At 43.2% G+C, this 26,221-nt stretch overlaps 3 protein-coding genes across 3 annotated transcripts; 1 reads left to right on the top strand and 2 right to left on the bottom strand.

The window, feature by feature from the left end:
* Positions 1-696: 696 nt before the first annotated feature.
* On the top strand, positions 697-6,381 carry ch25hl3 (cholesterol 25-hydroxylase like 3). Its single transcript, XM_041937509.1, has 2 exons — positions 697-1,176; positions 3,172-6,381. Exons 1-2 carry the CDS (start codon positions 737-739, stop codon positions 3,545-3,547), a joined length of 816 nt encoding a protein of 271 aa, XP_041793443.1. The 5' UTR covers positions 697-736; the 3' UTR covers positions 3,548-6,381.
* A 1,119-nt stretch (positions 6,382-7,500) lies between these two features.
* On the bottom strand, positions 7,501-11,297 carry bmp10 (bone morphogenetic protein 10). Its single transcript, XM_041937469.1, has 2 exons — positions 10,547-11,297; positions 7,501-10,045 (listed from the first exon to the last, which is right to left on the bottom strand). Exons 1-2 carry the CDS (start codon positions 10,953-10,955, stop codon positions 8,970-8,972), a joined length of 1,485 nt encoding a protein of 494 aa, XP_041793403.1. The 5' UTR covers positions 10,956-11,297; the 3' UTR covers positions 7,501-8,969.
* Positions 11,298-13,497: 2,200 nt separating this feature from the next.
* arhgap25 (Rho GTPase activating protein 25) lies at positions 13,498-26,086 on the bottom strand. Its single transcript, XM_041937769.1, has 11 exons — positions 25,720-26,086; positions 21,923-22,125; positions 20,396-20,483; positions 19,907-20,020; positions 19,207-19,411; positions 17,976-18,108; positions 17,742-17,815; positions 17,378-17,499; positions 16,258-16,412; positions 14,776-15,320; positions 13,498-14,282 (listed from the first exon to the last, which is right to left on the bottom strand). The coding sequence occupies exons 1-11, from the start codon at positions 25,781-25,783 to the stop codon at positions 14,123-14,125; spliced, it is 1,863 nt and encodes a 620-aa protein (XP_041793703.1). The 5' UTR covers positions 25,784-26,086; the 3' UTR covers positions 13,498-14,122.
* Positions 26,087-26,221: the final 135 nt, after the last annotated feature.

Raw genomic sequence — 26,221 nt, 5'->3', positions numbered from 1 at the left:
TGTAGTATCTAAACAGCTGTGTGCATTGGATTATTTAAAAAGTTGAAGGTATTTTGAGTAATAATACTACTATAACTATAACTGCTCTTTAATCCAGTCTTGATTGACATAATGACTGCAGATAATAACCAGTGTGAATTAAAAAATGAAAATTATTTGCAGGCTAGCTGATTTCAGTGGCACAGTAACTGAGTAATAAAGCTGTCATTTGCAATGATTCATTTGATTTCATCAGTGTCTTCTGAGGAAAAAATGAAGTAGATCTGAAATCCTCAGAATGATTAATTACATCATTATGTTAATATCGTTTCTATCTTTGCTAAAGTCTATTTTTCTTGGAACATCCCCCGAATTTTACTCTCTCAGAAACCCCCTGGATTCCCGGCACCCTGCTCAGGTGGTGCAAACACGTAATACTGAGATGTGTGGACCGGAAGAGCTCCTCAGTTTCGCTTAGCGCTTAAAGAAATGTGAGAGTAAAGCTGTGCACATGTGGGTGCGGGGCCCCTCCTACCGTATGGAGAGACGACTCCGGCAGGAACCACAGCACCGTGGATCGCCCCCTGGAAGAAGTGGGACAGCAGCCGTGGACAAACACATTTGCTCTTGAGTTGATCCAGAATAGATCCCGCTGGTGTGGGCTGCATCCAAAGCTGACACGTTACTTACATGAGGATATTAGCTTTAAGAGAAAGGCCTGCAGATGTAGGAGACTGGTGAAGAAGTGAAAGCCGTGATGAATGTACCCTCCATAGAGCACGGAGAGGCAAACGTGCCTGTCCTGCAGGGGCTGTGGGAGTCTGTGAGGGCAGGGCAGGAGGAGATCCTGCTCTCTCCTTACTTGCCGGCTTCTTACGCCTTCTTGACGCACGTCATGCTCTGCACACCTTTCCTCGCGCTGGACGCGCTGGGCAGCGTCTGTCAGCGGGTCCGGTTGTGGAGGTTCGACGGAGGTTCGGGTCCGCCGCCGTCCGCCAAGCGATGGTTTGAGTGTTTTCTGAGGGTGATGTGCAGATACCTGACCTCCGTCCTCCCCGCCACCGCGCTGTTTCAGACTCTGAGGAGCCCCAGGTTACCGGAGCTGGCTCCGTCCTGCTGGCAGCTCTTTGTGGAAGTCTTCGCATGCTTTCTGCTTTTTGACACGCTCTTCTTCATCTGGCACTTTACCATGCACAGGTGAGCAGCATGCACCTGTTATCATAGCTGTGCACTCATCCATCCATGAATCCATCAATCTATCCAGGGTGACTGTACTTGAATCGGAAGTCAGTGTTAGGAAGTAACTAAGTAGATTTATTGAAGTACTCTACTTAAGATAAGATAAGATTTATTTATCCCCAGCCGGGGAAATTTGGGCACTACAGCAGCATGTGTAGCAATGGGAAGAAAAATAGGTAGAGATTATGTACATATTATATAAACAAAAAGAAATTTGACCATATATAAGAAAATAAGGTATGTTGAAAAAAAATAAATATGTAAAAAATATGTATTGCCCCAATAGCTGTGGAAAACGAACAATGTAAGCTGCCTTCAGATTAAAAGTAATAATAGTGTTACTACTATTGCACAGAAAGTAAAAATATACAAAAACAGTAAATGATATGTAATATTGCACAAAATGTAAACGGAAAGTGTAATACTGGACAAATAGTAATTGTCAAACAACATCAACACAGTCTTATGGTGCAGGAGTTGAATAATCTGATATCTGATGGAATAAAGGACCTGCGGTGGCGTTCCTTCTTACACACTGGACACTTCAGTACATTTCTGAGTTACTTGTAGTCAAGGGATTCAGCATTGGACCTCTATAAAGTTGTGAGAGACGGACAAAAAACAATGACCAAAACTGAAGCAGCAAAGCCTGAGATGTCCTGACTTTAGCATCTAAATCTGCAAACATACCAAATACCTACATTTCTCATAATGCAACTGAAGAGGAATACTTAAGAGGAATATATTGCACTTTTTGCTCCACCGCATTTATCAGATGGCTATTTGCTAACTTCACATAGTAAGTAAGTAAAAAAACATAAGAAAAAAAACATATTTTGTATATTCAGTCTATTTTGTATAACATATTTCACACATTCATTAAACCACCCAGTAGATAAGATCCAGATCCTCCAGATACATTAAAATGATGCCTACCTGTTAATGCATCAGTTGCGATAATCCAACAGTTTAATACAAACTAAAACTCTGGCAGTGACCATTTTACCTTCTTGGTGGGTACATTTTTACTTGGAGTAAATGTTAATGAATACTTTAACTTGCACAGAGTATTTTTTCTGTGGTATTGCTAATTTTGATTAAGTAATGGATCTGACTATTTCACCACTAATATATGCTGTTCTACTTTTCCATACCAAAATCATTTGTTCGAATCCATCTCCTTGTACAGCTCATGGAGAACATATGAGTGAGTGTGATGAGCTGTGTGGTCCAGTAAATACGTTCCACCTGGCTTGGCACAGTTTAGAGAAACCACTTTTCACATCTTTCAGGATCACTTGTTATAGCAAACTGCTGTAGACTGCTGAGGATTCTGTACCTGTTGCGTACTTGTAATTTGCAATTAAGGTATTTAATATTTAAAGGCATTGTTTTTTAAAGGTGTAGTCGAGAGACAGTGTTGGACCTCCATAAATTTGGGGGACTTGTGAGGGACAGACAAAAAAAGAAGGATCAAAACTGGCGCAGCAAAGCACAAGATATCCTGACTTTAACATCTCAATCTACAACTACAACTTCAACTATAACTACATTTCCCAAGATGCAACCAATTTGCACCTTTCTTTAGCCCTTTTGAGCCTGGCAAATGCTCACATCTTGCACTTCTCTGAGATAACCATGATGACATCACTGTGACATCATCAGGAACGAGTTAATTGATCTTCATGTGTAAAATGAGTGTAGTGCCCCTTCAAGCTGAAAGTGCTAAGTGACCATAGTGTCCTGCTCTCTTTATAAGATGTAATATTATTAGTAATAGTTGTAGTATTAGTAGTAGCAGTAGTAGTAGTACTGCAGTAGTAGTAGAACTGTCTTTGCATTGAGTGCACTACCACAAACACAGTGCCCTTATATCATTCTGGGAATATTGGATTGATTGTCCAGTATTTTAACAGCATATTCAGAGACAGCTTTTTGCATGTTTCTCATCAGGGTTCCTTGGCTATACCGCAACATCCACCAGCCGCACCACCAGCACCACGTACTCTTCGCTCTGGCAGCTCAGGACGCCAGCTCGGCCGAGCTGCTGTCTCTGCTGCTGCTCGCTCTGAGCAGCACCTGGGTGGTGGGCTGCCACCCTCTGAGTGAGGCCCTCTTCCACCTCATCAACAGCTGGCTGGCAGTGGAGGATCACTGCGGCTACGACCTGCCCTGGGCTCTGCACAGACTGCTGCCCTGTCTGGGAGGAGCTCCTTACCACCAAGCCCACCATAATCGCCACAATGGAAACTACGCCCCCTACTTCACGCACTGGGACCACCTCTTCGGCACATACCATGCATCGGTGCAGTATTCACGTCCAGGGTGACAAAACTGTTGCATGCAGGAAACTGAGGATTGCTGAAAATCCTGCAAAAAATTTAAGATACAATGAAGGATATTTTCTGGAGATTTTGGCTGTTTTTGAACATCTTGTCATACGCATACTTCATGACTGATGTGATCCAACAGTTTACAGCAAACCAACCTCGCTATTGCAGTAACACATCAAGACATTTTGACAGTTGTGACCACAAAATGTTATATAAAAAAATGACTGAAATCTGCATAATGTCCTTGGAAGACTACACAGTATATGTCTCCTTGTCAGTGATACCAGAATTCACTAAGTTCACGGACAAACATCTTGATCACATACATCAGGAATCATCCATCAGGGCCATTCTAACGCACATATCTACAGCTGTTGTACAGCAAGTGAATGCAGCACGAGATGAGGAGAGAGCGGGGGTGATGCAATAAATCAAGACTTGCCTGAACCAATGTGCAGCTAATTTGCCCTCCTGACACGAGTGTGTCTTTGGACGGATTCAAATGCTTTTATATTGAACACATAAGGACGACAATATGTGACATTCATCGCTGATCAAATGTGCAGCTAAAGGGAAAACCTCGATTCTGATTGAATGTCTGCACTGAGCTGATATTTACTCATGCTGGGCTACTTTGCTAACTTCTTTAAGTGCAACATTTTGGGAATTGCTTTCACTTGCTGTCTTGCAGAGAGTTAGATGAGAAGATTGATCCTGCTCAGGCATGAGAGTGGTATCAGTGTCTTCTCATCTAACTCTTGGCAGGAAAGTTAGTCCTTTGTGCAAAACCTCAATAGCTTAGTCAAACTGTGTGTTTAAGTAAATATTTAAAGCAGACATTCCTCTTTTAACCAAGGCTGTTGTATAATTGTACCATGTTTATTTGATGAACATTTTGTAAGGAAGAGTAAGTTTTTTTAATGAATCACTATTTCTTTACAAAAGGCTTTAGAAATACTGGGCTTGATAAGCATGCAAGTAGCAGGCCATGGACTCGGAGTGTTGTTGTTCACCTCAGTTTCTGTATCACTGCTGTGGTTAGTCATTTTTATGCCGTGGGCCTCTCAGCTGTCTACAGTCTCTGCATTGAGCTCTGGACTGAGCAATCAAAACCACATGTTCTTCATAATGAGAAGCCATTCAGGCACTGTTTGCAGTTGTAACACGTAATTATTATTTTTTTTTTACTACAGAGGCATTTTCATCAGCATCCTTAAAATCCAGTAAAAGCATCATCATCAGCTGGAATCATGGCAGGAGATTTGTGGATGCCTGTCTGTTGGCACAGATGCTCTTTTTACATGAAAAGTTTGAGATTGCTCAACACTTCATGACTCTCCACGGGGAGCCACATGCTATTCTTGCAGGGAGATGTGTCTTTTTATGAGCGTGATTTAAACATGTAATAATGCAGCACTTATAAATTACATTTTTCTCATAGACAGCAGCCTGCACAAGAACAACTAATAATGAAATTTTGAGGCTCTCTGGGTAGTGAAATTCATGACTGTAAGTGAAGAATGACTGTTGTACTTTTTGTTCTGACTTGCACTGAAGTAATTTGCTGAGAAATCAGTCTGAGGGTAATATTTCTTGGACTGCATTGGCATGTGAACTATACTGGACATCTGTTTTTCATTACGGACTCTTTCAGCGGGCTCTCTGAAATTTCGCAACATCACAGTCAAACATAAATTGTTAAAAGGTGTTTACACTTTTGAAGGCGCTTTTGCATATGCTCAAGAAGTAATGGTTGAGTAAGCTGCTCTTTTCCTGCCAAATGAAGAGACTCAAGGAAAGAGTAAAGGATGAATACTGGGTGGCGGTGTTGCCAAGAGATGGAGTGATAAACATGTGACCCATAACGGAAACAATCAGGCCCCATTACAGACCCCACGTCAGAGTCAGGGCGAGTCATGCCACTTTGGATGACACACCAAAACACACGTTCGCATTCGACTTCCTGCAGCCAACGTCGTGATGTCAGGCACTGGAGCATTGCAGGATTCTGAAGCACTCTGTACTGTGTGTACAGCAGGAACTGTTCAGTTTGTTTACTTGTTGTTAGGTGTGCTCCTAAGTGAATCACGTAGGCTAAATCCTTCACAAACTCCCGCAAAACAACAAGAAGTCACATGAATTCTGTTGACAGACGGAGCCATGTCAAAACAAGAGGGAGAAAAAGCAGAGAGCGCTCTCCACCAGACCTTATCATCAGAGCGCATGCTAAAAACTTCCCGGTTCATCGTATTTCCAGAAAGTTTGCCATTCGGTGACAAAGGCCAGATTCATATTTCTTTAACTATTCTGTAAATATTTAATTAGTGAGCTGAACATAGCTGAGACCGCCTGTTGTCACAGTAACTGGCTGGGGGTTCTTGCCCTCTGGTCTGTAACCATTTTTAGATGACCTCTGCTCCCATCTTACATGAGAGCACCCGACTTGTTTGCTTTCGGAAGCATCTCAGTGCACTTGTCAATAGTGGGCTGTTGTCATAGACTTATTTTGAACAGCCACCATGAAGGTAACAAGCTTCTAAAACTGCAACTTCAGTTCCAATACACTGTTTTAATGAATTTTACTTTCTGGTGACCCACAAAAGTGAAACAAACATTTGATCAAAACAGGACGCCAGGATTTAACTGCAGCGTTACATAATCATGTTTTTGTACTTATGTAGAGATGGTATTATGATTGCATAAGTACTATGCCAGTACCCAGACATACCTCTCACATGCACTTTTGCAATCTGTTTGTAAATTAGTCTCTGTAATAACTGCATTAAAATTGGCCATTGGTTGCCAAAGCATCTTATAGGAAATGTGTTCATTTGCTTTCAACAGGGGTCGGGTGAAAAGACTGGCACCACATTCATTTCTGTCCATTAAGAGCAAAGCTCCAGACTTAGCTTAGCATAAAGGCTAGAAACGGGAAACAGCTAGTCTGTTTCTTTGCAAAGGTAAGACGGTCAACCTGCCGCTACATCTAGAGCTCAATAAGGCTCCACCAGTTGTCTGACAACCTCACAGCAATGACTAGACTCCAGGAGGTCACTGTGCCCGGCAAATAAATAGCCCGGCATATAAGATCCTTTAGCAGTGCTGGGAGACAGACCAACTTTTTTTTTTTTTTTACCTTTAGGCAAAACTAGCCTGGCTGTTTCCTCCTGCTCCTTGTCTTTATGCTAAGCTAAACAAACTGTCTCCAGGCTGTAGCCTCAGCAAATTAGCGTATTTTCCCAATTTGTTGAACTTTTTCTTTAACCAGTTTGTAAAGTAGCCTGGCAAGAGCGGATATTAGCTCACTGCAGACATTCACACAATTCCTGTTTTTTCTTAGAAGTGTACTTGAGCACTTTAGCTCAATAGTCCTGCCAACCACAATCCAGTCTTTACATTACCGTTCATATCTTGCTGTATGGTTTGTTAAGTCTGTCTGTATCTTAGTCCTTAAACATCATCTTTGACCTCAATTCTGCAGCTGTAGCAGTGGCATTTACCCAGACAGGGCACATGCATCTCACCTTTCAGAGAACATTAGTATGACCCACATTGTGAACAACAAAGAAGTAACAGAAGGTTTTCCACATATCAGAGGATGAATCTGATCTGGATCCTTTAATTATCTTGAGTGTGCATTGATACACGAGCAGCACAGGGCTCTTGTGATCTGGTTTAACATTCACAGAAAATTAAGTGACAACAGAAAGAGGTACTGGAGTCCAGATCTTTGTTTGGTTCTCATTCGCATTTTCTCCTCATGAGCAGGTTTTCCATCACAGCTGCATCTGCTTGCTGTCAGTGTGAGCAGCAGGCCATCCATTTTGTTCATTAGCAGGCCTTCCACTCAGTTTCCCATGGTTCTTTGTTTGTGTGTCATGTATGAACTATGACCTGCGGGCTGATACTGTTGGACTGAACGATCTGAATGTCTGAAATTGGTCGAGGAGCTTCTTCCTAACGTAATGCAAAGCTGACAGACCAATATGCTTTGATTGGTAATTGATCTTTGTAACGTGGAAAATAGATTGTGTACAACAAACAACATCAGTGTAGCATTTTAGCTCAGGAATTAACTCATAGTTAAGGACGCTGTTCATTCAGGATTTGTTAAGTAAGTGTTCTTTATTGTTTTAGAAATTGTTACCATTTCTCTTCCCAACAAAATGAATTTCGTGCTGCAAATGCATTGTCACAGATATAAAACCTGCTCTACACTAAGTAACTTACAAATGTACATATATAGTTATCTACTCTGTTGTAAAAATTAATAAATTAGAGCAATAAATAGTCTTTTCTTTGACACAAGCAGCAGAGGTATCAAAAGGCTTTTAACAAAAGAAACTGCATTTCCTTTGGGTATATCCACAAAGAGAATGTTACAAGGCATCTCCTTTTCCACTCTTGATTTCAGCCTTCATATAATAACTGTCCAAAAAGGCCATTTTTACCATAAAAGTGATGCATGACTCACAGAGAGATACGTTTGGGGCACATGGTGCTCGGTCAGAGAGTTGAGCCAGTTAAGATTGTTTGTTGCCTTGGAATGTGGACAACCCTTGCCCTCTTGTCCGGTCCCACTCCCCCATCCCACCACCTCAAATGTTGCCCAGAATGGTGTCCAGTTCTCCAAGCTTGAGTGGTGGCATACATGTTTCTCAACTGCCCACACCTTGCTATCGCTGTAGCTCGGGGGAGTGGAAAAGAGGCATGTGAAGTGGGAAACAGGGTTGGGATAGATAACCCTGCCAGTAGGACCCTTGCACAGCGCCTACGTATCAGGAGGCTGCAGGAGGCAGGAGGTGGGCCTGGAGAGTTCATGTCTTGTCAGGTTGCCTCAGGGAGGTCATTTCGCTGCGCCAGGACACATGAAGTGCTGATTAGTGTTTGCATCGAGTGGGGAAGTCAGAGATAAGTGAAGAGGAAGACAGATGTCAGGGGAGAGAGGAGGGTGGGGGACAACTGGCCCACTAGTTCCCACCAGGCTGCACAGTCAGTAAGATGTGTTCGGTTCAGTACTTTGGGAAAGCTTGTGCCTTTTTATTCTTGTGAGTATGAGGACACACCTTGGCATCACTACTGGCGACATGCTGACTGTAGATCTGCTGCACACTGTCTCTCCACTATCTGAATGATGGCAACTCAGATTCATGCCTTTGGCCGTGTAAGATGAAGAACTTGTTTCTAGTTTGCAGTTTAAAACATATACGTATTTTTCCACGCTCATTCATTTGAAGCGTGCACAGTGTCATAAATAGTGAATGTTCACTTCCAATATCACTGCATAACCCTCACAGAGATTCCTAGTGTCCTTTTACTGAAGACAGTATTGGCTTATCTCCTTTTACAGCTTATTGTTAGTTCTGCGTCTTTCCTCTTACTGTAAGACTTTACAAAGAGTCAAAGTCAAAGCATGGACTATCTGCAGCCACACTCAGCCACCACCATGCCTTCAAATTTGTACTTGTAGGTGACCACGCCTGTGTCATCCAGATACAGCAGCGAGATGGGATCCAGCTTGGTGGGCACACAACAAGCTCGTGCCGCCTTCTGAGGACTGTTGATATTCACCAATGTTTGGACAATGGCATGCTTGGTGGGTGTGACGTGCTTCGTCAGTGGGAAAGAACAAATGCCAGTGCACTCAAAGGCATCATAACCAGTGGGTGCAAGGATCCAACTGTCCCATCCGATGTCTTTGAACTCTACGTACAGAGATTGTTTCTTGCAGTGGTTTCCCTTGGCGTTGCGACGAATGCGGGATGCTGTGTCGTAGATCAGGTTGGAGCGCATTTGGATCAGGTCCTCTTCATCAGGCTCAACTTCTTCCTCATCCCTGTCCCTCCCCAGGTCCCCCCACAGCCCATTCAGGTCTGTCCCCAAGTCATTCTGGAGAACCATGTTAGAAGTTTCGTGGTCAATCATCTCGTTCAGCTCGCGCTTGTCATCACGGTGGTCGCTGCTTTGGTCATCAGAGAAAACAATCAGCAGAGGTTTGTGTTTTTCCTCAGGGCTGGTGTCAATCTTCATGTCCCCTTCAGGTGGATCCCTGTCTTTGCTGTCCTCTGTCAGACCTTGAACAGTGTCTTCATTAACCATGCTGGCAATGTGCACTTCCAACCGGTGAGTAGTGCTGGTGTCAGATTTGCGCCAGCGTTGGACAGCAGCAGTGAGGTCAAAAGCCTCCCAGCCGTTATCTGTGCCATAGACCTGGCGTGAGGCCAACTCCACCAGCTCTATCCGCTCTCCGCCCCCTCTGAATCCATCGCCTCTCATGGTGTTCTCATCAGTCATGTTGTCATCTTCGTCATGCGATTCCAGTTCGTAGATAGTGACCTTGCGGTCGACACCGGCATAGAGGTGGCGGTCAGTCTGGACAAGGGTGTAGAGGCGAAGCTCGGCTGCTGTGATGCATTCATGATGGGGGACTGACACATTAAAGAGGAGCGGGTGGCGCCTCACTCCTCCAACACCCACAACACTGGCAGATGAGTCTGGGCAAGAGAAATAAAGTTAAACCTCTGCTCATTTTTTTATTAGGTTGTCAGTGCAATTCTGCAATAAAGTCATACCTTATCCTAACCTAACCCTAATGAGGATTTTGCCCTCAATGTCATCCCTACATGGGAAATATTTAACTATTATCTTAATTAACTGCAATGCATTATTTTTAAGAGTAAAAATAGTGAGATGAAGAAAGGAACAAGATCATGACTAAGGCTTGAATTTAATTGACTCATTTTTTGTTTGTACACACTTGAAGCTACATAAAACTGTCCATGTATACAAGACGACCCTTGTTCTCAGATTATTGTACATTCTTTGGCCTTGCAGACCAGCAAGTGATGAGGAAAATATGAATAACATTTGAATGAAAACTGTCATAAGAATTTTCAATAAACATGGAAGCAACGATGACAGAAAAAGTAGTTCTCATTTTTAATCGATCTGTATGATCAACAGTGCTTCATCACATGGAGCAAAAGGATCCTTACCTTCGTTTTTGAAGCTGCGGATGATGTTGGCGGTGGGCATTGCAGTGCGGTCATTAGCGAAGCGGTTGTAGAGCTCCATCATGTACTCAGGTGGCTCTTCTCGAGTGCTTCCAGGAGGCAGGGGAGGGGGACCCAAGCCAGACAGGTTGAAAGTCCGCAGGAACTGTTCCTTCAGGCTCACCAGCAGGCTCTGCATGCTCATGTTGTTGTCCTGCTCCAGCAGTGATGGATCCACCACCCCTCCGTGCCCGTCTCCCAGCCCCGGAGCGGGGCGATGCCTCTGATGGGTGTTGGAGATCGGGCTGCCCTGTCCACAGAGAAGCTGCTCGAGTAGCAGGATGGAAAACAGCAAAAGCAAAGTCTTGGAGCTGCAGATGGTTCCCGGTTGAGAGACCCAAATGCTCGCCATGGGAAAAACAATCTGCAGCTTTCTATTTTGTGCCTTCTTTGATTATCGATGGATGGGCTGATGCAACAATTAGATAAAATGATTGTGATCCCTGAACGCCTAAATCCAAAGGTTAGTTTAGATCGTGGTCAGTTCTCTTACTGGCTGAAAAGTTCTGGTTCCCTGGCAGCAGGCAGTAGTGTTGTTGACCCTTGCACTGACCAGTGTGAGCCTCTGTGCAGGAGAGTGTATTCCTGCTGCTCGATTCCAGATCTCACAGCATTTATTCTCATGCACACCTTTTGATGTCCTTCGCGACGGGGCTGCAGTTCCGGAGACAGGGTGGCCGAGGCTTGGCTTTGTCCCTCCGAGTCATCTCTGTTGTGTCCTCTCCTCTGTCAGTCTCTGTCTGTGCTCTGCTCTCTTCTCCCCAGCTCTTTCTTTCTGTCTCTTATCTATGATATGGTGGGCTCTGCATTGCTCAGTGCTTATGGTCTCTTTGCTGGTGTGTGCGTGCGTGCATGCAAGCCTTCAACTTTGTGTGATGCACATGAGCGTGTGTTATCTCACAACTTCCTTAATGAGCATTTTGTAAACACTGTCCTGTAGCCTCTTCCTTGTGGAAGTGCTATTTTGTTTGGGTGGGTGCTCCAGGGTTGATATTCTTCATTTGTTTATTTGCTTTGCAAATGGTGGAGTTCTGCGAGCTGCTGTCTAAGCTCCATTGACCATTTCTTTTAGATAAAATACACCAAGGGTCTGTTGATACCGTTGAATGTAACGGGATATATCTATTAGACAATCCCAATGTCCAAATGAAATTGAAATGCAATGAGGTGTGAGGTCGAGGATGAAAGATACTGAGCTGACTCTCGAGAACATTTCACGCTGCTCACGAGGACAATGAAATAATGCTTCATGTTCATTTAACTAAGTAACTCCCCCGTTGTGCTCACTGAAATGTTCTGTGTGTACTTCCTCTTCTGATAAGTTGACACTATGCCTGAAATGGGTTATCTGGGCACAAGAGGCTCCTTAAAAAATGCAAGAGCAGCGATGTACAACGCAACAATAGATGAGGCACATTCGCCAAGTTTTTTTGGACATTCCTCTCAGGCAGAGATACAGCAACAAGTCAAATGAGATGGGTCTGAAAACTGGGTGACTCATTAAGAAAGACTTGCGCCATCAGACATCAAGTCATTACTGAATCTATGGATATGGTGGTCACGATGAAGCAGACTGGCATTTTCTCACGGGCGTAATAATGACTCATGCTGGCTCCTCGACGATTCAAATAACTTTTCCGTTCATCACCTGAACCCTCGTTCCACTACACTGCTGTCATTCCTGAGCTTCTTTGTGTGACCTGCAGATACACTCCTGATTGCGGTGCGTCACAGAGATGGGAAAGAATGAGCTTTTCCTGCCTCATCTGCCAGGCTGACAGTTGACAGACATGCTGTTATCTCTCGCACTGTTAAACTGCTGCCGCAACAGACCATCACATCTTCCTGATGGCCCTTAGAAGGCTTGATAATGGCAATGTCCTTTTGCACACACACACATTCACAGTCAGCCCCATCCATATGGTCCATATTATGGACCTCGGTGTGTAACAAATGTGGATTTATGAAGGCCAGATTTGCTATTTTTAGACTGATCCTTCCAGCAGACAATGTTTTGGGTTATAGTCAACATCCGAATTTTATGATTTTTACTCGTGTCACAGTGTTTCATTTGTTCAAAATCATTCCAGAGGATCTTTTAGGAAACCAGTGTTATACAAAACTGGGTATATTCCAAGATGCATTAAAATGATTGCAGTGGAAGACTGACATTTTACCACCGTAGAAAATCATTGTGACAAATGTGTCAGCAAACAATTTCTCATTACACATCTTGCAGACATGGAGCAACGTTAGCATTCATTTGGACTCGTGTCTCCGGCCAGCCAACAAGTTTGTATCCAATATTCACTCTCTGAATTGGTCACCCAGAAAGGAAACATCTGGCTATAGCAGCTAAATGGTCCACTCGGTTCACCAGCTAGAGGCTATTTTTGCCAGCCTGCTGTTTGGTGGGAAGGTAGCACAGATTTTTTTTTTCTTTTTTTGAGCTGTCTGCTGTGCCAGGAAAACAAGGTTATTAAGAGCAAACCAAAACAATAAAGTTGCAGGTTGTATAACAAAAAAAAAAACTGATCAGAGCTGAGGGGAGCTGCTGGGTGCTGGGTGGTAGTTCACATTACAGTCATTTGAGCCTTATTATAGCCTTATTATAAGAATATTGATCAGTGCAGCTTTAATTCAACAAACTGCCTTCGCAGATGTGATGAATTGAATAATAGTGATATCTGAGCTGGCAGCATGGCTCTCTAGATGTCAATGTTGTTCAGTTAGTCAGCTGGGCCAGACTAATGTACTATATATATATATATATATATATATATATATATATATATATATATATATATATGCATCAGGTCAAGCCTGCCAGCAATTTGTACCATCCATGTCCACTGCTTCCGGTCCTGTATCATTTTATTCACGTCCCTGACAGGATAATGCCTCATGATACTTTTTCCTCGGGAAAAATCACTTCATTTGTACCTGAAAGACAGTCAGCGCTGCTTTACAGCAATGATGTATAAATACTAAAGGTATTTATATATGTGTTGGTACGATAAATACAGCATGTGGTGTAAGATTATTTCATGTATCAACAAAAAAACTTTTTTCCTGCTTTATTAATTTACTACTGAAATGAAACTATTTACTCCATAGATGACACATTTCATACTGGCCACCGTCAACAATATTCAGTCCAGTTGACCTCTGATTAAAGGGTCTTTTTCCTGCACATCCAGTACAACAGCTCAACAGATCAAGGAAGTTCACATACAGTGACATGACTCCTGCTGCTGGGAGAAACAAACTTCTGTTGTGCTTAAAGTCTTTAATGTGAATAGTGAAATTAAAGCCCATTTAGATCTCTTCTTAACAGACCTTCCTCACAGGCACAAATGAGCCAATAATTTATGTTGAGGACCAAACCGGGCTCAAATGGAAACAATCCAGTGTTCCACTACAGGACGACAGCATTTACCATAGCCGGTTCATGTGAAATTATCTCTGTTGAGGCTAACAAAGTCATATATCCATATACTAGTGAGTCTGAAATGACTGTTAGGTGGGGGATTGTGGCTGTGTGGTGAGGAACTGCTGAATGTCTTTTTGCAGCTCCATGTTGCGTCTCTGGGCCTCGTCCCGGCTGCGCTCAGCGTTTCTCAGGCAGATCTCCAGAGCAGCCACCGTGGCCCTCAGCTCCTTGTTCTCCTGCTGCAGGCTGCAAGAGAGCGAGAGACGCAGAGGGTTCAGATACACAGTAAAAAAAAAAAAAAAAAGCCAAAAAGCAATTCAATCTATTCTGTTCAAACAAACGAATCCATTTTATTCACGTGTGCAAGATCAAATGTGCCACATGCCCTCAAAAATCATTGCATACAATTTTCCTTTTCACTTTTCAAGTGTTTCCCTTCAGTCCTGCGTTTCCATGTTTGACTGCCTTCGCCTTCTTGGGCATCGAGTGTCCTTTAACACTTTCATAACACAAAAACATTTCAAATTTTGAGGATACACTGAACACCTCAAAGTTGTCAAGCTAAAATAGCTCCTGGAACGATTATTCCTACTTTACGTTTTCAGCTGACAACATTGTTAAAGCTTTAATGTTGTGGTGATGAAGCACTTTGTGGATGATATTACAGTAAAATGTACATCAGAAAGTGTGTTCCACATGCAGGGGTTAGTGAGTCTGTCTTCTCACTGTGATTCCTCACCTGTCTACAAGCTGCTGGCTGTCTTTCTTCTGCTCAGACCTGCTGTTGACCTGCTGAGCTGAACCTCTCACTATCAGGCTCCCTGCACTCCGCTGATGAGACAGCACCGGGACGGGACGGGAGTCACTGTTAGGTGTTTGGGATGCAGCAGTAGAAGAATTTGTGTTGTCGCTTCCTCTCCGGACCGTTAATCTATCCTCTCCCTCCTTGTTACTGATCTGAGACCCCCTGAATAATGAGCCTGAACTCCGGAGGTCCAGGATCTTAAAAATGTCCTCGGACAATGTCCCGCTCTTCTCCTCCACGCTCTCCTGGATGCAGCTCCACCGGTTCAGGGCGTCCGCCTTGGCTGCCATCCCGGTGAGGGGGCAGTTGAAGGTAGGCAGGGTCTGAGTGCGTTTGCGGGGGCTTTCCTGCCAGCTGTCTGCGGAGGGTGAGAGGGACTCCTGACGCATGTTTTGGGGGCTGCAGTTTCCTCTGTCTGGACCTGGACTGTCATTGTCCTCCTCCTCTTCTGGAGACTCAGACAGAGATGCATCAGCCATCTGAGACAAACACATGACTCAGGATTAATTACAGAAGATTAATACATACTACCTACATGCAGTATATAGCAAACTACAATACAGTTTGTTTTACTGCTAAATTGTTTAGTGAATCATAAATAATAAGTGGGATGAAGCATTTCATTTGGTTTGAGAGCTATAAAGTCATTATCTACCAATCTGAGATGACTTCAGCAACGTATTGGCGAGCTCATGCAGCAGAAAACGTTTAATTTGCAGGGAGTGTCTCAGATGAATCTATCAGTAAGAGGAAAGCTGGGTTTTTCAGAGGTGCTGAGACTGATTCAAAATAAATGCAAAAACAGCTAAATATTAGGATTTAAAGACGGCATATTGAAACGGAACAGCATGTTATGTGTCACAGTCTAGTGTATGTCTGCTGGCATAGACACAAGTATAGTGCTTATGCCAGCAGGTGCTAATACTGGCCTATTCGATTTATTAGTCTTTAAGCTCAAACTGTTTGCTGGCTCCAGCTACCTGTTTAGCGTGCAGACATGAGAGTGGTATTGATCAGAGAGGAAGTAAGCCTGCTTCATTTCTACAGCCTCTGTCTTCAAACCACTGTTAACAACTGTTGACGCTTTTGAAAACTCTGTAAATCTATCACCAAATTTAACAACTGTTTCTGACTGTGGAGGAGTTTCATCCACACGTTTTGTCTACAAATCAACACTGATGGAGTTAGCACCGTTTGCCATTTGTCCAACTTTACGTTGGAAACAAGGCAACTTGTTCCTACGGACACAAAGTGTTCTGGATTTTCTGGTGTTCCACTGGCTGGTACCTTGTCCTGTGTTCAGGATGTGATCTGGACAGCATCTGATGTTATGCTTGTGTAACACGGCTCATGCACTCAGAACAAAACCTAAAAATATGGCAAAGGCTTAATATGAAATATGTCAGCAGCTCGTACCTCTGCAGACTCCCAGCCCACAAAGCTTCGGGGAGTATTCTTCTGGCTTTCAGCCTTTTTGGAGGGAGGGGAGGGAAGCACGTCTTTGGAGAGAGGAAACAGAGTCTCATGCTGTCGGATCATCACTGTCATCAGCTTCTGGATCTGAGGAGTCGCTGCGAAGAAAAACAAACACAAATGTCAAAAGATTAGGATCAAAACATCTTGATCTTCAGGCTCTTGTGCAAATTCTTGATTCACTTCCTTCAGTCTTTTGAAAATTCAGCTGAGGTCAGTGACTGTTTTTGTTGTTCTTCTTCTTTTTATGTTATTTCATGCAGTTCAGGTTCATAGGCACAGACATGCCATTTGTCAGTAGTGGTTTAAAAAAAGAGTAGCAGCAGCATTGCTGAGATAGGAGGTAAACTTTATGGAATTGATTCAGTAGCACATGGCTCTTGCTACTTTTGCATTTTTTTTTGAAAAGGGTTGTTTTATTTCACTAGATATGATGTCTAAAAACGAGAAGGATGCATTCATGTTGCAGCATTGCCGCATGTCATTGCTCAATAAAGTTGGTTCACACAACACAGTTTCTATGGAAGCACTGAGAGGCAAGTGAGAAAAAAAATTCTGATCTGAATTGTTTTCTCTCCTGTGTTTTCTGACATAAAAACGGTTCATCAGGATAATCGAGGAAGTTCCTTGATTTTTTTTTATCTGTGAAAAAACAGGTGGAAAAAATTTTTGGAGTTTCTGGCAGAAAGCTCTGAAGACCCAAAGGGCAAACTTTGGTGTCCAGCCTCTTGTGGCCAAAATGAGTATTACAACAACATGCACATTTTTATTTTATTTTAATTTTTTTGATGAAAACAAAGGTAATTTAGGAAAAAGTTCCTGGTAAAACCTTTTTTCACCTGTTCTTAAATCATTAACACAGGAGGGAAAACAATTTAGATCAGACTAAGTGTGTCACCGAACTGTTTGCTGATCCTCAGAGCTCACATAGTTTTCACAGCCAACACAGAGAAATAAATCATGTGATTCGACCATAACATCAGACACAACCATGTAATTTCAAGGTCATGAGAGAACACAGGTCTGAACACATGTTGGTTCATCATCAGTGACGCGTTCTCACCCTTCATCACAGTGATGGGGTCTTCTATCTGAGGTTTGAGCAGGTTGATCCCCATCACTGTGGCCAAGTTCTCCACATTCATCTTATTCACCTTGGAGTGCAGCTGCACCTCAAACAAAAACCTGCGAAACAAAAGACGTGATCAATGTAGTTCACAGATACAAACTGTTCTCAGAACAGCATTTAGCTGCTGTTTTTAGTCAGAGGGCCTTTGTGACATCTGGCTGACAGTAAACTGTCTTGCTCAAGGACACATTAGTGGACAAGTATCTTTACAAGCATGGGACGTCCTCTCGAACCACAAAGGCAACGCAGTTTTTCTCTGGAATGTCCCAGAATGCTTTGTGCTCCCGCTCCCACTCACCGGCAGACGTAGCTGAGAAGGTTGTAGTTGATTCTGGGGAGAAGAGCAATTTGTTTCTCCAGCTTTTCCCAACCCTGAGAGGACACAAGAGCGAGAGATGAAAGGAAAAAACTCAACACATCACAGGAGCTCTTCTTCATGTACACACACACACACACACACACACACACACACACACACACACCATGTACACACACAGATTGTAGCCTTCTCTTTAAATCAAACATGGCGTACCTCCGTGCTGCTCGGGTCCAGTAGGTTGGTGCAGTCCAGGAAGTCCTGGTACTGAGTCCAGGGCACCACAGGCTCAGGCAGCTCACGCAGGTACAGCTTGAGCAGCGACGCCACCGTGTGGACATCTGTATCACTGCGGGCAATCACACGTGAGCCACACATGAAAAAAATGGAACCTGCCCACGATATCATAGACATGCACTTTTTGCTTGATTACATGCTGTGTGTGGAAGTCTTGGCTTAAATCTAATAAAATATGTTCTCTGCATTCCACACATACATCTATAAATAAATTGCTGTTATAGTTTTAATATCTTGTATTTTTGATTAATTGTGGGTATTAAATGTTTACTCTAAATGTCCATGAGTTTCAAGCTTTATTCCCTCTTAGCAAGTGTAAATATTTTAGCGGACTCTTAAAGTGCATTTTCCTGGTGGGATGAAGTATAAACAAGGTATTTTTTTTACAAAGTCCTCTAGGATTTTAATGATCTTGGACCTTTGGGCCTTTTTCATATTTAACTGGTTTAGCAGGCTTGGACTTAGTTTTGTTGTTTGGACTCTGCCAAGAATACAGCTGAAGAGGACACCACTGCCTTGTTTTCTTTGTTTTATTTTTGGCCTGAAGCATCTCTCAGCAGCTCTTGCTGGATGCACACTGACCCTGCTCGCACTGCACTCGAGAGAAACGAGTCCTTTGAATGGATGTTTTAATCAGCAGCGCTCTGTCAGAGGAGCTTGTGATGTTGAGTAACACGGGCTTCCACCTGAGTGCCTGCCAGAACAGGATGTGGTGTCGCCTTCAGCTCTGAAGAGAGCTCTATCAGCCGGTCTGCATCTCTCTCATCTCTCCTTGCCTTCGCAGGAAAAAAAAGCTGATGATGCTGTTGATTGATTGAGGTTAGGACATTTTTCTCCTTATATAGACGTGACTATCTCAAGCTCATGCCTTTATCAACCGCATTCAAAGAGGGCTTACATTATATCTTTTTTTTTCGTTATCATGTGTGACTGCAGATGTGATGAATAAAACACTTTATATTCAGCATATCCTGTTTATTTTAATAACCAGAATAACCCTAAGTCATATATAGTACATACTTTACACACATGTACAATACCACTACTACTACCACTGGCACATACTTGGGTGTGTGTACTTGTGTGACTCCTCTTTATGAAATGGGTCACATAGCCGCAGTCTGTGCAGAGGGAACCATGAGTGCATTACCTGGGGAAGGAGGGCCGCTCTCCTGCATCAAAGGCATCTCTGAACTGTTTGACAGCATTGTCCTGACCCGGGAGGCGGAAGATGCCCTCCTCATTCAGGCCGTGTTCTTTGATGAACTCCACACACTTCTGCACCAGGATTGGCACCAAGTGAGGCCCAAAGCGTTGCTCATACGTTACTGTGTCCATGAGATCCTTTCCAAACACTGCAGAGAGGCAGACAGGCAAGACGAGGCATCACGGACCAGTACTGTCTGCACAGCCTAATCAAAAATCACTTTTACACATTCAAATGAGCACCACTGCTGTTCCTGTTCACACAGCCTTTACAGTGATTGTCATGTGGTGCCCCTGCTTTTGATCTTTCAGGAGAATTGTGCTTGTTCACTTGCTGAGAGTTAGATGAGTACATTGACACCACTCTCATGTCTGTGCACTCAATATGAAGCTCCAGCCAGCAGCCAGCTGCCTCACAGTGGCTTAGCAAAGTGACTGCAAACAGGAGCAAAATAGCCTGGCTTTGTCCACAGGTAACAAAATCTCTGATTAAAATGTTATATCTCATTTAACCTGTCTAAAATCCACCAGCCAAGCTGTTTGTCCCTGTTTTCAGTCTTCATTTCTTGAAAAGTCTAGTCAAATAGTATGGTTGCAGTCACACGTAGCCTCAGTTTCTCTGACAATTCAAGGCTCTACTCAACCTCCGCTTGTTGGCACTCCAATGACCCTGCGCAGAGTTCGGACCCACTCCTCCATGTCGCTCTGGGAGTTCGCCATGAACACATAGGGACATCGCTCTCTGTCTCCTGTGGTACCTGTGAAATGATGGGAAAACGAAGCCTTTAGCAAGACAGAAAGTGAGAAACTGACGTAAAGATGTTCAGAATAGCTCGAGATTGCTATCAGTTCTCTGTGGTTTCTGACTTCCTACTGCACAGTTAAGGGCTGTCTTATAAAGGCAGATACTAGAAAGGAACATGTACCCAGATTTGTAAAGAGCCATAATATAAGAACACTGGCATACAGAAATGTTAAAGGAAGGTTTCTTTTCTAACGTACGAGAGAGACTAACACACGGCACAGACAGCACTAATGTGTCACCGCTGCACATCATTAGGTGCTGGAATATTCATGCCACACAGCACCTGAAGGCAGTTTTGCTCTCTTTATTGGGTTGATTCCATGCTTACGTGGTATGATCTCGAAGAGGTACTTCCCAGGGTCATCAGAGTTCAGAGGGAGTTCATTAACTTTACTGAAACGCAGCTGGATGACGCCCTGGATACAAGAAATATGAGCACAACACAGAAAAAAAAGCCTATTAATGTGATATCCAAAGTCTGATGTCAAGAACCAACCGTGAATAGTTACATTAATGTTTACATTCATTCATTGACCTACATGTAGTCCATGTTTTGTTAATATAATGAAAGCCACAGCAGGTATTTTCACTGCAGGTGCAGCACGGGTCTTTTATTATGGCAAAATTATGCTATAAGGGCTTCTATGAAAGAAAATACTCACTGCAGATCTACCATCATCTGGTTATATTGTCTGCTTGTGTTCTGTGAGTATTTCCCTGTTCGCCATGTGTGCCACCCACTTCCTCTATCTCTCATTCTCCACCCACAGCCCCACTCGTTTATTTCACTTTTAAGACCAGTAGTGGAAAATCCTCGACGACATTTAGAGTAATTCCTTATAGTCCCGTGGCCTTAAGCTTACCCATCGACCAGATGATGTAAGGGGGCTCCTCTCGCTTCCTGTGTCACTACCTCTGAATTGTAAAGAGGAAGTGACTCAGAAGGAAGGGAGAAAAGCAGACACATGAAAGACGAGAGGTGAACAGAAGCCGAACGTGGTATCAAGTGAACTTATTGCATTTTATAACTAAAGAAATAAAGCCTGGAGCTTGTTTTGTTTGCTTGTTTGCCTGTTTTTGATTTTACACATTTATTTGGTCTACAAATTTGACCACGCTCCCTGCATATGTAACCGCGCCTGATAATCCTGCTAACAATGGCACTACTGCAGTATAATAATCTTTTTTGCAAGTTTGAACACTTTTGTTTGCACTGCATGTATGGAGAGGATGAAGGCCTTCTGTGAGACAGACAGATCTACAGCATGGGAGCAAAGACTCCAGGGTCTTGGAAGGGTGGTTGTTTAATGCTAAACACATGAGCATAAACTAGTGGATTATAACACAGGAATAAAGTGTCTCTCTTGTGAGCCTTCAAGCATCACTCAATTTGTTTACAGGAAGTGTGCAAAGTTAGCCACACATAGAGTGTTTGTGGTGTCGATTGAAAATGATAATGGACACATTTCTCATTAACCCATGAGTAAACCTATGAAACATGCAAGACATTAAATACAAATAATACTAACTTTACATAACTAAGGGCTGTTGTTGTCTGTTGCTTTTAATACCTATCGTCAGTGGATGTAAAAGAAGTAGAACATCAACATGTAACAGAGACAAAGGCATGATTTTGATGACAGTCCTGCCTTCATATGTTAGTAATTTCATGTGCTCAATTCAAAAAGTTATTGCGGTCCATTTGGAATATGTGGTTTTTTGTATGAATTGCTTTGGAAATAACGTACACATATGGTTTATGGCAATAAAAGCCAAAAAGAGAGCAAAAAATATGTCACAACTGAAACAACAGCATTAGTAAGGGCTAAAATAAACTGAATTCCCAGTGTCTCACCTGGACAGTGGTCTCCTTATCATCTTTGTGGTAAGTGAGAGTGCTTCCTCTCAGCACAAAGTAACGCTGCTGCCAGTTCTTGACTAGAGACCTCTGCTGTTTCTTGAGCCAGCCAGCCTTCAGCGGCCTCTCCATGGACCTGGAGGAGCGCGGCGAGCCCGTCCCGGGGCCTCCCTCTCCAGGTATCACACTCTTGGATCGAGCTGCGAAACACCACGAGAAAGCACCTGTGTCAAGAACAACAATCCCCCAGCTGCTGTGTCACAGCCGGAGCTGTGAGACATTACCAAAACATGAGCGCTATTCTCAACTGCTGCAGAGCGCTTCCTCTTTTTTATATCAGCGTGCCTCGGCCTATCAAGGTCGAGGGGCCTGCTCAGCGTAGCCTATTTTTGTTCGGCCCTCATGCAGTTTCGGGCTGACAGGAAACTGCTGGTCTGAACTGACCAGTTTCCTGTTGAAGGTGAATGAATGCAGCTGTGATTGTTCTATACAAATAACCATCAAATAATAAGATAGAAAGGTCAGAGATTAAGAACTTGAACTGCAATTGACACATCCTATTTTGAATACTCTGAAGAACGTCACCCTCGACTGAGGCTTGTCATGTGAGAGTTGTGTGCATGTGAGAGGCCGTGACATTGTGGTTTAATGGAGCGATGACAGAACAGAGGCAGAGGTGTACGTGGCCCAGAGAAGACACAGTCAGACGGAGACGGTCTGAGTGACACGCAGGGTTGTAGGACTGCAGAGATATCTGGATTGAGATTGAGCCCACTGGCTCAGTTGTTCTTAAATTCACCATGTCCTGTTAAGCAAGATGACAGAGGAGAAGAGAAGAAGACGGGCCACACCGGGGTAAACAGGAAGCTGTTACATCATTGCCAGAGGGCCGGCGACACTTTGAAGGTCTCCACCTAGAGGTTTGACTGTCCTTTGGTCTACTTTTAATAGCATCACCCTCCCTTGATCAGTGGAAAGTTAAAATGCTGTTGAGGAACTGTCAGCCCACACACAGAGGCTGGTGACACACCACGCCCTCAGCTGCTTTAAACTGGTCTTCATCTGTGATGAGCCTACAGTCCCACAGCAGCTCGACGATGTGTTCAGTGCCCACGATCAAAAGCCATTTACGCCAAGTGCAATACTTACAACTCACGTCAAGGATACAGGAGAGCACTCAGCTGAAAAAAGCAATAAAATGGAGAAATGTTGCCTAAAATAAGCAAAATTATCTGCGAACAGAAGACTTTTAAAACAAGTAAGAGTATCTACTTTCAAAGTTATCTTAAAACTACATCTTGTTTTGTGCTTGTCTGTGTTGATCAAACAAATTTATGATTCTGGATGTTCTCGTTTCTAGTTTCATTATGTTACTCAGGACCAGTAATAAAATCTCAAACAGAAGTAACAATACCTTATACATTACGGACATAAAAGCTTAAAAATGTTTAAATTGCTCATAAACATAAAAACTGCCTGATAAGCAGACATCGTCAGAGAAAAAGCAAGCATATATTACATTGATCTAAGATAATTCGTCGTATTCTGCGGTGTATTCAGAGTTGCCCACTGATGTGTGGAGGCTTTTTATATAGTGCAGAACTAAAACTAAAGATGTTTCTCATTTAATCTGATTTCGTGGTTTAATTTGAAATTTGTGCACAGAGTTTCCATGACCATGCACAAACACACCTGTGCATTAGGTATGATACGGTTCACTTAATTTAGCATAAAGACCAGAAACAGGGCTAAACAGCTACAAAATCCACCTGGAAACACCTGGAAACCTCACTAATAAGCGCTTAATGTGTCTTTCTGGTTTAATCCATCTAAAAACCAACCAGTTTTTGCCAGATGACAGAAAACTGTAGCTGACCCAAGTGAATTTTGGATATTTGAGGCATGTTGTCAAAGCCATCTGATGTAGTCAACTCGGAGCACTGTCTTTGTGTTTGCTTCCTTTTATTAGTGAAATGGTACATCTGTGTCGTGTGCTGCAATAACAAGTCCCATGATGGAAAAGGTAGAAAAGCTGAGCACAAGGAAAGATTTTTTTATGCCTCCCACCTGGGAAACAGCAGGTGGAGGTGATAACGCAGAGGTGTCAGATGGCCTGGGCTGCAGCAGTGAGATGCAAAAACAGCACTTTTGGAAAGGTCCTGCATCTCTGCTCATGTTTGTTTGCTCTCTGTATTTTCATTAAGGTAAGCAAGAGTTTTTTTTGTTGTTTAGGTAATGTCACTAAATGTCTTCTAGAGAAGTTAACGTCAATATCATATGCATTGTTTTGGATTAGCCACTCTAGGAGACTACTGGACAGACAGCCAGGCAGGCAGCAGAAATGGTTGATCTGGTCTGGGTAAGACTCACTGACTGACCTACACTGAGCAACATCCCTACGAAGGTGGATTTTGTTACCTTTGGACAGAGCCAGGCTAGCAGTTTCCTCCTGTTTCCGGTGTTTATGCTAAGCTAAGCTAACTGGCTGCTACATGTAGCCATATACCCCCTCGAGTGTCAGACTCAGGTAGTTTGTCACCCATAAACTCAACATTCACACGTATACACTGACAGATTTGTGATTGTCCTTTCATAGACTTCATGAAAGGGCCGAGACAGAGTGACTGCGCACACACATGCATCGCACAAAATCATACACACACGCACATGTGTATAGAAACAGTTACATACAGACAGCGACAAAGTCAGAGCTCTGCAGAAACTGAGCTCTTGCATCAGTTTCCTGCTGAACGCCCGGATCACTCCAGTTCCAGAGTATAGTCTGTCATCTGTCACGGTCCACTAAACATCTCAAGGTAAAAGGGTGGCGAGGGGGTCACCAGCTTTCAGGAAGTTGTGCTTTCACACTAAAGCTTAAATGATATTCTAATAATATTCAGTCACCGTGAAGCAGGTAAAATAAATGCACTACAGTTAGCAACTTCCCTCCACAGCGCTGGAGAATGAGCACCACTGATTGTAAAAGTGATTAGAGCTGGAGCAAAAATGATGCCTGTTGTGAACAATAGCAGGACTGTACTGGAGGGGGTTTATCCAGTCAATGCTTGCGTGCAAACCTCTTTCATCTGAATGTTGCAATCGTTGTGCCATCTGAGCCTGAGAGGAAACAAGCTTACAGTACAGCACTGATTCCACCCTATGCAAAGCACGGTGGTAAGCGCTGTATTAGTAAGTCTAGACCGCTATAGGGTATCTTTAAAATACATGACTGCATAGTTTTTCATGCACACACACACACACACACATTACTATGCAAGACATAGGTTGGCCAACGTCTAATTGCAACCACTGAGTTACATTTAGGTGACTTAAGGTTCACACTTTTAAAGTTATAGATGTCAAACAACATAAGTTTTAATAGCAGTTCATCCTATTTGAGTGATGTAGGTGATTTGTGAACAGAAAGGTCTAAAACAGCTTTGGTGACCATCACCACTTCACAAGCAGCCACCAACATGGCCAGAAACCCACACTTTGAAACCACATAAGCAGTCACTACTTGTTATTCGATTTATTTCTACAATAAAAACCCATTTTCAATTTACCAATATGATGGTACCTCAATTACACTGTATATGTCATTAATATATATTAATATATATATATATTTTTTTAAATCGTACCACCCCTGCTTTCACTGAACATGAGGAATTGAATCTTATCTTACTGTAAGTCATCAACATCAGCTAAATGCCCAAAGTAGGTAAAATGGGAAGAATGAAAGCGCTGCGGCCACACTGCTGACAGTGAATGCAGCACGGCCACTGGCTTACCTATCCGAGCTGTCTCAGCCTTGAAGGTGCTGAAGTCCCAGTTGCGAGGTAGTTTCAGAGACATCGTCCTTAACTCATAGCACAGGTCAGTGTTTCATTTCACACATGCACCCCACCAGAGCACATACACACACACATACACACACACACTCAAACACACACAAAGTGGAGATAACGCAGATCACACTTCCTACTTCCTGTGTGTTAATCTGTCTTCTTCTTTCAGCCCTTCAAAACGCGTCCCCTCATGTTGCTTTTACTTCCATGTTCATACTTGTTCTGATGCAGCACGGCGTGAACGGCTTCCAAGCTGATTCACGGAAAGGTGCAGGGCTCCAGGGCTTCATGTAGTGGGGAGTTTTCAAGTGACTAATGTTCACTGGTGTCACAAAAAAAACCACGGGTGTCTTCACAAAGGAAATGGTTTTCACCTCCTGGTTTGAGCTCTTCAGTTAGCAAGCCGCTTCACAGCTCAGGCTGCAATGAGACATAATAAGCCTGC

This window comes from Chelmon rostratus, chromosome 5, assembly GCF_017976325.1.
Source record: "Chelmon rostratus isolate fCheRos1 chromosome 5, fCheRos1.pri, whole genome shotgun sequence".
Classification (NCBI taxonomy): Eukaryota; Metazoa; Chordata; class Actinopteri; order Chaetodontiformes; family Chaetodontidae; genus Chelmon; species Chelmon rostratus.
This window is presented reverse-complemented; position numbering and strand designations above follow the sequence as displayed.